The sequence below is a fragment of the Oratosquilla oratoria genome, chromosome 18 (genome assembly GCF_046742065.1).
Source record: "Oratosquilla oratoria isolate Oo_2021 chromosome 18, ASM4674206v1, whole genome shotgun sequence".
Lineage (NCBI taxonomy): Eukaryota > Metazoa > Arthropoda > Malacostraca > Stomatopoda > Squillidae > Oratosquilla > Oratosquilla oratoria.
This window is the reverse complement of record NC_134794.1, coordinates 61,614,968-61,627,467: the sequence shown is the minus strand read 5'-3', so window position 1 is coordinate 61,627,467 and position 12,500 is coordinate 61,614,968. Positions and strand designations below refer to the sequence as shown.

Here is a 12,500-nt window from a genome sequence, read left to right as displayed (position 1 = left end):
CCTGCAAAGGAACCAACAAGCCCATCACCACAGGTTACAGTACCAAAAATGATGTTTCGTGCTTTGTGTGTTGGGTTGCTGCAAGGATGGTGCTTCTGTTGCCTCTTAAGGTGATTGTTATTAGAATATTGTTTTGTCGTCACATTTTAAAATGGATCTTGAAACACGGCTTCAATTGTGGATTTTGTCGGTGTAGTCATGCTACTCAGGGATGCGTAGATGTGCCCAGGAAGACTTGAAAGGACCCTCAGGTATGTGTGCATTTGTCAGAGTTAGGGGCACTTGTATGTTATTGTAGTGGGATGTACAACAACACCTTTATTGATCTTAACAAATTGTAGGTTTCTCTGACTATTTTGTTATTCTGCTTGTCTGGGGATGTCTTTGGAGATAATTACTCATATGTCCTTTTCGGAACCAACTTTCTTTACTTCCTTTACACCAATTTTATATTGTCCTTATATATATATATATATATATATATATATATATATATATATATATATATATATATATATATATTTTTTTTTTTTCCCTAAATTCCATTATACTACATTTCTTTACATTGAAGCTTACTTCCCACTTCTGACTTCATTCCCAGACCTTGTTCAGATGTCTCTGTAGCAATTCACAATCTTTTTCTGTACTTACTTTCTTTAGTAGCTTTGCGTCATCTGCAAAGAAGTTTATGTAACATTCTTCACCATCCTGTTATTTACATATATAGCAAACATTATCAGAGCCAGTACTGAACCCTGTGGGACTCCACTTATCATTTCTTCCCAAGTAGAATTTTTATCTCTGAGCACCACTCTCATTTTTCTTCCATGCAAGAAATCTTCCATCCATTTCAATAGTTTTCCTTGTATACCTCCTGTTGTTTTGAATTTTCTTAATAATTTTTTGTGTAGTAATTTATCAAATGCCTATTGTAAGTCCAGGAAAGCACAGTCTGCCCATCCATCCCTTTCTTGCATTGTATCTATTAACCTTAAATAGAAACAGATCAGGTTTGTGGCACATGACCTTCCCTGTTTAAATCCAAATTGTCCCAGATTTAGTATATTGTTCTCCAGATGTTTAGTCCATCGACTTTTGATAACTTTCTCACAAATTTTGGCCATTGTATTTGTAAGGGTGACTGGTCTATAGTTTGTTGGTTCTTCCTTGTTTCCCCCTTTATATATTGGCACAATATTGGCATTTTTCCAATGTTGCAGTACCTTCCCTTCTTTGAGTGAGCAGTTTCTTTTCATGTCCTCGTATTTTCTCTTATCCCACTTTGATAAGTCCTCTCTGTCAAGGACCTCCATGCCTTTCATGATTCTGTAAATGGCCGATAGATCTCCTCTTTCTCTTCTTTGTTCCAGGGTTGATAGTTCCAGTTTAGACAGTCTTTGTTCATATGTCAATTTTGAAAGTGTTGGTGCCATCTTTGTCATTGCTCTTTGAACTATCATGCTCCAATCTTGGTCTTATCAGTGTAACTAATATTATTTTTACCATTACTTCATCCAAGTAATTAAAAGCCAACTTTATTGATGTTAGTATATTGTAGGTTTCTCTGACTATTTTGTTTATATGCTTGTCTGGGGACGTCCTTAGTGATAATTACTCCTTTGTACCAATTTTATATTGTCTTGATATTCTTTTTTTACATTTTTCAAACTCTATTATACTACATTTCTTGATGTTGAAGTTCACTTCCCACTTTTGGCTCCATTCCCAGACTTTGTCCAGGCCTCTCTGTAGTGATTCACAGTCTTTTTCTGTACTTAATTTCTTTAGCAGTTTTGTGTCATCTGCAAAGAGGTTCATATAACATTCCACACCTTCATCCATGTCATTTATATATATAGCAAACATTATCAGAGCCATTACTGAACCCTGTGGGACTCCACAGGGTTCTTACATGTGGTAACCGGAATTTTTGTCGTTGTCATTACAGTTGACTTGGTTGCTACTTGTATTTGTATGTGTTTGTGTTATGTACGGCCACTATAGCAAGTAATTCGTTACAGTTGTTTATGTTAGCTGAACCCCATGCCAACGCCCATCTGATGCATGTGACTAGTGAGTATAGGTTGGTGTTAAGTACGATTGGTTCCCAGTGTTTGCTACCTACATTGCCCATCAATCACATGCATCAGGAGTGGCGGGGCAAGGGATATGAGATAGATTTTATTTTTCAAGTGAATTCCAATGTGGTATGGTTTGGTGTGTGCTTAAGTTTGGTTTTTAGAAAGAGGAAAAGAAAAGGCTTTGGGAAAAGCGAGTCTTGTGGATCCATGTTTGTGTCTGCTGGCTGCACATAAGTCTTTAGAGGAGTCATAGGTTGCAAGCAACTTTTTTTTTTTTCCCTTCTTCCTCTTCTTCATGCCACATGATTTTATTATGTTATTGACGTGATATGTCTCAAGACTGAAGGAAACTTGATAACCAAAATACCAATCAGTCCAGGAGCTTCCACAATTAATAAAATCATTGGGCATAAAGTAGAATGACATCCACCAAATGTGTTGCTTTGTCTTTTGGGATTAATATGGATGTAGTTAATTGGGTTCACCAGGAATACAGCCATGTTTTCAGTAGCTTTACAAGTTTATTTATGTTTGTGAGAAGATATTTTCCCCATCATTATTCAAGTGTCACAGAGGCTAAGGTCCTTCTTTCATCCAAGTAATTTAAAGAGCTGCTTGTCTCCGTAAGTATTACAACATTATTTAGTTTACATATATTAGGTCAATCATGATGATTAAGGTTTGTACTAGGTTCATGTAATGTTTCACATGTGATGTACCAACACAGGTTAGGATGAACAGCATACAACTCTTTTCCACACAGGCAGGCCCCTTCATGTACGATCAAGCACACGTATGCAGACTAAGTACAGTACTTGCATCACATGACTCGGTGGTGTGGTTGGTAGAGGCTCCAACTGTCACTATGACGGTCTGGGTTCAAATCCTGCCCAGGGCTGAAATAATTTCAGTATCGCTGCGCTTTGAGTCGTTACTCCATTTCTTGTGGGCAGGGAGTTGGGGATGTGTGTGCATGTAAGGTCACAGCATTACCCATAGATTGGTCATACGAGCTCTGAGCTCTCTTCTGGGAGGAAAATAGCTGTCAATCATGAGTCCAACACGTGATCCAAAGACCATGGTGAATATACAGACACAACCATAACATGGGTGGAGAACCTCTGGGTTGGAGCCTGTGAGGGTAGTTGATTTCTTTTGTAACTGTAGTGTCAAAAGCTGCTGATACTGTGGGCCAACCAACAACAAACATCTCTTGAGGTATTTTGTTCTGGCTAATATTGTGTGATTTTATTCAGCTAAGGGGGGGATTTGTTCCTGAGGAGGTTGAGGCCATACCAGTGAACCTCTTTGTAATAGTGATTCTCCAGAGGTATTTTATTTTGATCACCACCTGACATTCATGTTCATTTGAAGGCAGGACCTTGTCATGAAGTTGTTAATATGAATGTTATGAGGAGGGAGGCACGGATCTGTCTGCCGATGGGTTACATAATGAAATCACCCGTCCTTTGTTTATTTGAAATCATTATGAGGTACCACAAAGCTGAAAAGGTTATTTCTTAGGATCTCGCTTGATTAAACAATTAAAATAATTTATGATTATAATAACTTAATCATTTAGCCCATTGTCCCAGTCCTCTTACAAAAGGCTTTAAGGAAACTGTAGATAGTCACTACATGAAGAAATTCTTATGGTAAATGATAATGATATCATAGCTTCGTTGATAGAGAAACAGAGAAAGGATCCAACAAGCATAGCAGCTTTCCTGTATGTGGTCTTAAAGGATTTAAGCCCTCCTGCTGGTTTGATTTAGGTGAATGTGAATTTGTTTCAACTGGAGAAACCACTGGTCAATATAGATTAAACAGTCTGAATTTAAGATTTTACATTTATTTATTTATTTATTTATTTTTATTTATTTATTTATTTATTTTTTTCATTTTAAACATTTTACATTTTTTTTTACATTTTAATTTATTTTTACATTTTACATTTTAAACATTTAAGATGTTTAATGGGTTTGTTATGGCTAACACCAGAGGGTTTTACTCATCTCAAAAGATCCTGTTGCTGGCGAGCCCACAAAAATACGGAGTATTTTTATTTTTTATTTTTAAGCTGAATAAAATGATTTGACATCTGGACAAAATCCTTAAAGAGGACTTGATGGTTGGGAGGATGAATTAGTGAATTGGGACGCGCCCCACCAATATCACCGCCAGTCCCCAGAGTGGGTCAGGTTACGTTAGTATAAAACGGGAGGTGTCACATAACACCACCGACAATACTGATCGATCTAGGCGTATCGTTTCCATGGCAACAGCGATGTTCTCGAGATCTGATTAAAGCGAGTGAATAAGTCAGGCCACCGTAGTTGAGGACATACAGGAGTTGTGCCTCACCGCATACGAGGCTGGCTGTCACCACAGACAGAGGTGCAGGGTAGGTTCTCCCACAGATCAGCTTGTCGCACTTCCGATGGCGATAAAGCCCCACTGCTTTTGCAGCCACCGTCATCAGTAGCTCCGTGCTCGTATTTCGTCGCCAGTAACCGGCGCTTCTATCCGTGGGGACAGCAACGGACTGAAGATGTGGAGTCGAAGGGATCGGGAAGGAGAGATTGAGGAAGGACATCACAAAGAACGAACAGTAGACGTTAGTCAGCATTCTTTGCGTGGAGGCCACTTTCTAATGGGAGTGGGAGTGTTGCGTGAGTCTGGTCCGTAGGGGTGATCCTAATGTATTGGTTCACAAAACTTATGTAGTCAGCCAACGGCATTCTCTTGAACTGCCCCGGGAACGTCGTGATGGTCCAAGGTGTAGCTTGCTTGGCCACTGTCCTGAGGTCATGAGTTCGAACCCCCCAACCCCAACCCGTGTGGATTTCCATTCGTTCCTGCGGCTAGATGACGTCATCTGGTCTCAACCAGAATAAAGAGGTTAAGTACGACAGTACTCCTTAGTTGATTACGTTAATCTATAACCCATGAACGGCGAACATTACGCACACACATACACACACACACACATCCTGCCCAGGGCTGAGATAATTTCAGTATCGCTGCGCTGCGGGTTGTTACCCCAACTCTCGTGGGCGGGGAGTGGGGTGTGTGCGTGCGTGTAAGGTCACAGTATTGCCCATAAATTAGTCATGCGAGCTCTGAGCTCTCATCCGGGAGATTAATAACTGTCGATCACGAGTCCAACACGTGATCCAAGACCATGGTGAATCACACATACACAGTGACGGATTTAGCTATGGGCAGTATAGGCGGCATTGCTAATTCCCTAAGCCCCGCCCCGCCCACTATGCCGCCCCCTGTGGTCCTCACGACCTAAACGTAAACGGTAATATTATGGGCGTGGGCAACATCAGACTATTTCCTTTAGATATAAACCAAATTCTATATAAAAGGAATGTCTTCCCGCATTGCTTCTGGCCCAAGGCAGTGGGCGAGATGCAGGGATGACCCGTCATCCAGGAGGCGGCATGAAAAGAGGGAGGGAGAGAGGGAGGGGTGGTGAATGGGAGTGGAGTATGTGGGGATGAAATGGGTGGGAGTGGAATTATGCCTTTTGACTTTGGCTATCCCCCTTGTAAGGGGGAAAAAGACCTTGGTGCGTGTATGTATGTATATACGTATAAACCAAATGCAATAATAACTATATACATAAGAACATAAGAAGGAAGGAGACTGCAAGAGACCATAAAGCCTACACTAGGCAGTGTCGTTTGATGATGGTAGCGCTGTCAAACAGCTGATTAGTCTGATTTGGTTATTAATCGGTTAATTATGTGCGCAGTTGCATTTACTGAAGGGGAGGTGGGGGTGGGTGCGGGCACCACAGATGGGGCTTGCTTAGGACGCCAAACAAATTCGAACCGCCACTGCGCTCGCGCGCGCACACACGCACACACACACACACACACACACACTCACACACACACACACACACACACACACACACAAACAACTCGTGGCGCAGATGGTAGAGTTCCCGGCTGTCACTATGGCTGTCCGGGTTCGAATCCCGCCCAGGGCTGAAATAATTTCAGTATTACTGCGCTGCGAGTCGTTACTCCAACTCGTGGGCGGGGAGTTGTGCGTGTGTGTGTGTAAGGTCACAGCATTAACCATAGATCGGTCATATATGAGCTCTGAGCTCTCTTTCGGGAGGGTAATAGATGTCGATCACGAGTCCAGTACTTGATCCAAGACCATAGTGAATCACACACACAATTCACAGTGACAGCTTTACACCGGATATGAATATTGGATGTACACACCAAATACATCAATGCCTATTTTTCCACCCATCATTGCGTGTGTGATGCTTGTCATTATGTATTAAGAAAAGTTTAGCCTTTTTGCCTCTCTGGAGCAGTTGTTGGTATTAATTTTTCGTAATGGAACCTACAAAATGTGACTTTTTTTATGAAGACTTCTTCACCGACTCCCCACGCTCGCGGTAAATAAAATCGTTTGGTTTTTGCAAGATATATATATATATATATATATATATATATATATATATATATATATATATATATATATATATATATATATGTATATATATATGTATGTATATATATATATATATATATATATATATATCGCTTTCAACTTAATCATTCCGATGATTTCAGTACGTTGATGTGACCTCAGATGTGGTGGAAAAGGCCATCTTATACGATTTCGTGGTATTCGGTATATGTGTATGTACGTATATATATATATATATATATATATATATATATATATATATATATATATTCGTTTGAATGGCAATAGTGTTTTCATCTTATTCAGTTTATTTTTATTTTTTATTTTTTATTTTTTTTCGCATCCATTCCAACTTTGTTTAGTATTAGCATTGGAACTTGCTTTTTATCATTTATGTTGTATTTTACATATTCATTTGTTACTTTTTCTCTTTAACTTTTATTTCTTCTTGTTGTTATTATGATCATATTTTATTTATTTATTTATTTTATATTCCATTTTTCGTTTTTTCTATCGTCATGGCGGGCGAACCGGACGTTGTGACGTCACGACGCCACGGTTTCCCGCCGACAACGTGGATACTGTTGAAGCACTAACACCTTGGTGGCACTTGAGTTTCGAGAAGCGGTTCGATCACGTCTTGCGTGTCGAGGGTGAGATCAGTACGCCTTGCAAAAAACGAGGCTTCGTAATCGGTTCACAAACCTTTGTAGCTTCGCGGTTCGAAAAACTTATCGAGCTTTTGTGTATTAGATCGTCTGACGGCAGCCATTGTAACGTATACGTGTGAGTCTGGGTGTCACTCAGGTAGCTGGAGTCGTCTGTTCACAGCCAGAATAATACACACTAATCCCTACGTCCTCGGAGGATGACGCGGTTGCCCGCTGAAGAGGATGAGTGAAGACGAAAAACCCGTTGCGCTCCTCCCACAAGAGGGAACGAAAACGAACCCCCCATCAGAAGCCGGTCTCTCCGAAGCACCGTCTAACCCCCCCGCCGAAGACGGAGGCGGTCAAAGGAGCCCCAAGGAGAGTCAGACTCGGACTTCGAAGAGTCCGACGAAGGGTCCGATGACTTCGGGGACGCCGTCGTCGCCCTCGAAGAGCATCGTCGATGGCAGCGGTCGCCGCCATCTGAACGAGACCCTACGTCGTGAGGTCTCTCAGCACGAGCAGCGTCTCGAGACGGCGTCGCAACGGCTTCAGCACGCCGCCCAACACCTCCACGCCCTCAGCCAGGTCTCCGAAAAGCTCCGATCCGTCATCGAAGTGGAGAAGAAGAAAAGCGAGGACCTTATCACCCTGAAGGAGGACAAGGAGGAGGAAGGGAAGGACGAAGTCTCCAAGACGAGCTCGAGCCAAGTCCGCCGAGGAGGCAAGAGGACCTACAACGACGTGGTCACGATCTCGCTGGAGCACTACCGCGACTTCCTGTCGAGCACTGAGTCCCTGGCCGAGGGCATCCTCCTCCTGCAGGCGGAGGGTGGCTTCGGGGACATCGCGCGAGAGCTCCGAGGAGCACCAATGGAGGAGGACCTGGCGCGGTGGCGGAGGGTCATCGCCCTCTTGGTCAAGTACGACGATCATGTTCGGCGTGCCATTGACTGCTTCGACCGGCAGGCGGGGCAGATGAAGGCGGAGGAGCAGTAGGAGGAATACTGAAATAGGTTCTCCGTGGAGGAATCTCAGGAGTCCCCTTCCCCAGGGGCACCTCATGTGAGCCCCGCGTGGACAGACTTTGTATATTTGGATTTTCTTTTATCGTAACAAGTTGAATGGCTTTGATAACAGGCGAGGATCCTCACTTGATTCTCTTCGATTTCGCAACGCTTTAGACCTTCGCTCCAATTCAGCAGACTTTCACTGCAGTTTGGTGGACCTTCAACATCTTAGACCTTCCTGCATCACGGTTAGTACCTGCTATGTCCAGGCGTACAGTCGACCCCCACCCCTCTCCCCAACAACGATAACAGCGTGTAAATTTGTGACCACTCACGTACAGTCAGCTATAAAAATATCCTGAATTGCCGTTCCGAAAGGTACCACGGTACTTTTCTTTCTCATGTATGCGTGATTCCCAACAGCAGCTCATAAGAATACCGAACTCGGGCAGGTGTGGTGAAGACTTCGCCTTGGGTCCATCAATAGTGAGACAGGAAACCCGATGAACACCCGTGCCTCGCCAGAAGCCGCCGTATAGCGGAAACCTCACTGCAGCGATACCTTCACACCTTCCCCTCCACACACACACACACACACACACACACACACACACACACACACACACGCACGCACGCGCACGACTCGGTGGCACGGTTGGTAAAGTCTCCGACTGTCACTACGACGGTCCAGGTTTGAATCCTGACCAGGGCTGAAATAATTTCAGCATCGGTGCGCTCCGAATTGTTACTCCAACTCTCGTGAGCGGGGAGTTGAGTGTGTGTGTGCGTGTAAGGTCATAGCATAACCCATGGATCGGTCATACGAGCTCTGAGCTCTCTTTCGGGAGGGAAATAGCTGTCGATCACGAGTCCAACACGTGATCCAAAGACCAAGGTGAATCACACACAATATAAAGAAACTAGAAAGAATTCAAAGAGCGACGACAAAGATGGCACCAACAATTTGCAATTTGACATACGAACAAAGAGTAGACACTAAATTTACCAGCCTTAGAACTAAGAGAAAGAGGTGATTTGATAACCATTTACAGAATTATGAAAGGGATGGAAATTCTTTATAGGAATGACCTACTAAAATGGGACAGAAGAGCTACAAGAGGACACGATAAGAAACTTAAGAAAGACAGTTACAGAAGAGATCTGAAAAGGAATAGCTTTCCACACAGAGTAATGGATATCTGGAACAAACTGAAAGAGGAAACGGTGAGTGCTAAAACTGTATATGACTAAGAAAAAACTGGATGCGGAAAGATACAACTGCGGGTCACTACGAGCATAGCTCTATTCCCGCAAACTACAACTAGGTAAATACACACATCCCCGGGACTTGACCGAAGTCCTCGCAAACCATCACCGCCGGGGATCCCTGGATTATAAGGAACTCCTTCAGTATATGGAAGTCGAGAACCTTCATCCTAGAAGGTCCCCGGCGGTGACAGCCATCACCGTGACAACGGAAGTTATTAGCCCAATCACATTTGCAGTCGAATCGGCTTGGTAGACCAAGGGTCTGATCTTAAGACCCCTGGTCTGATCGTTAGACCCCTGTTCAACATTCTAGACGCTTGAGACCCATCTGATCTATTTGAGTTTTGTGTCAACCAGTTAGACCATTCGTCAGTATGTTGGACATCAAAGCCATGTGGGTTTTCTCTATCTACAGTACTCATCTGCATGTCTACCTCTTTCTCTATTCAGTTTAGGCTCACAACTGTGTTTATCCGTAACAACAACAATGATGATAATTGAAAATAATGATGATAATTATGATATTAATGATAGCACCGTGTAACACATTTTTTTCCCCCGGTTCTAAGTCGCATTTCTTGGTTTGTTATATCCCATTATTATATAAAAAAAAGACACTATCATTTAATCAGACGTTTGAGTTTGTGGTCAGGACTATGAAATTTAAATTTTTCATATTTTTCAATATTTTTAAGTTATCAGTTCATATGATTAAATCGACAGAGTATATATTTATTTTATGACACAAGCTTATCAAAAACAAACAAATGGCAGTTATAAAGCAACTTAAACACCTCAGAAATGACAGGATTTCCTGGATTTTCGTTTGTAGTCCAGGTCGCACTCCTGCTTCTGTCCTCTATCATTTTCTCTTTGTAGTAGACCCGATGCCTCCCCTCTATCTCCTTCTTATCTTGGTGGAATCACTCGCCTTGTTCTTCTGAATAGTCGCCCACATTGTCCTTGAATTTGTCCAGGTGAGCGTCCAGTATATGAAGCTTAAAGGACATCCTGCATCCCATGGCGCCAAAAGCCTTTACCAGATCCTGCTCCAGCTGCTGGTTGTCCTCAACTTTGTGGTTGCCCAAGAAGCCTCTGACTACTGCTATGAAATAGTTCCATGCTGTTCTCTCAGTTCTACTGAACTTATTGGAGAACTGTATAGACTCAAGCACCTAACAAAAACCCCACCTTTGATTTTGGCTTCAGATAACTTGGGGAAGAGCTCAAGAAGGTACTTAAAAGCGGCTGGTTCCTGGTTGGGAAGCTTCACGAACTGATTCATCAACCCCAACTTACTGTGCAATGGCGGCATGAGCACAATTCTAGGATCAACCAGTGGCTCCCATATGACGTTCCGGGTCCCAACTACAAATTCTGTTCGCTGCTCCCAGTTCTTCCTGTTGTAGTGGTCAGAGGGGGCTCTGCTATCCCAAAGGCAGAGGAAGCATTAGAATTTGATAAAGCCTCCCTGGTGACCAAGCAGGAAAGCCACCATCTTAAAGTCTCCAATGATTTCCCAATTGTACTGGTTGTATTGCAGAGGTTCCAGGAGGACTTTCATCCTGTAGTAATCTTCCTTCAGGAAGACTAAATGGCCGAAGGGCAGCGTCAGGAACTTGTTTCCATTGTGGAGGAGGACAGCCTTCAAACTTGTGGTAGAGCTGTCTATAAAGAGCCGCCACTCCTTGGGCACAAACGGCACCCCAATAACGTCAGACAGTCCAGGCACATCATGACAAAACCAGAGGTCATTCCTAATAGTGTAAAAGCCTGAGAAAGGTTCGTGCCAACTTATCTGACTTGTCACCTGCACCTCCTCCTTAACCAAGTTCCACTGCTTCATCCTAAAGATGAATAGCTCTGCATTGGACTTGATCAGACCCATAACCCTGACCAAGTCATTTGGTTCTTTTTTATTTGAGAAGTGAGGAACTATCTCTGGTGCCTCAGGCAGGTAAGCCATGTCCTCAGCACCCATCTCCTCCTCTTCATCAAAATACTTGTCTTGGATTTCACACTGGGCTATTTTTCCTCAAACTTCCAGTTCATCGGTGGTACCGCCCACCTCCAGAACTTTTTTCCGCCGTAAAATCACCGTGGCAAACTACTTCGTTTTCTCAGCAGTCTACCTAGAACGTCATTTGATATCCTAGAGGAGATTTATTTTCCTCCAACACATCACATTCCAGCCTGAAAGCCGCGGGCTGCAAACGTGCTCCAACAATCGGAGGAAAATTTGCCCAGTATGATAATGCCTTTACTAGGATGCCAAGTTAAAATGAACAGGCGAGACGTGTAGGGGGCTTTGTATGCTAACGTCATAGAGTCTGACGTTCGTTTTGTGATACACCGTAGGTGTCACGTGATCCCCCCCCCCCTCTGGACACATTGAACACCCAATAGAAGGCGTCCACACACGCTTTTTGTCTCCAACTTCTCGCCAACATGCATTGCGGTTTTTATCGCGGACTGGTTTGACGAGTCTGTTCACAGTTTCCTTTTCTGTCGGTGTGTGTGTGTGGGTAGGAGAGTATTATTTGTTTATTCATATAGTTATTTATTCCAATAATTCCGCTTTACAAGGAAAAAGGGGACAAGTGTGAGTGTAGTAGTTTCAGAGGAATCAGTTCGTTGAGTAGTTGGGAAGGTATATTTGGAGGGTTTTGATTGAGATGATTAGGAGAGGAAGAGAGGGAGTAATTGGTGAGGAACAGTGTGGGTTTAGGACAGGTAGAGGGTTGCGTGGATCAGATTTTTGTGGTAAGACAGATATGTGAGAAAGCTTCAGAAAAAGGTAAGGATATTTTTTAGGGCCTTATGGATTTAGAAAAGGCTTATGACGGTAGACAGGAAGGCACTGTGGGAAGTTTTGTAGATATATGGGATCGGAGGAAATCTGTTACGAGCAATCGAGATTTATTTACTAGAGAAGTAGAGCCTGTGAATTAGAAAAAGAAAGATCGAGTGGTTTGAGGGAAATGTGGGACTGCGCCAGGGATGTGTCATGTCGCCATGGTTGT

At 43.1% G+C, this 12,500-nt stretch overlaps 1 protein-coding gene across 21 annotated transcripts in view; it reads left to right on the top strand.

Annotated features, from left to right (window-relative positions):
• The window catches only part of mtd (TLD domain-containing protein mustard), a 429,051-nt gene that overhangs the window by 396,422 nt on the left and 20,129 nt on the right, over positions 1-12,500 (top strand). For 17 of the 21 annotated variants that reach the window (XM_076202235.1, XM_076202215.1, XM_076202220.1 and 14 more), the window contains one exon: positions 1-33. This exon is cut by the window's left edge and continues 594 nt beyond it. The exons of the other annotated variants lie outside the window; for them this stretch is intronic. In XM_076202235.1, the coding sequence (XP_076058350.1) occupies positions 1-33 (33 nt within the window). The remainder of the gene's footprint in view (positions 34-12,500) is intronic. 21 annotated transcript variants of the gene reach the window in all.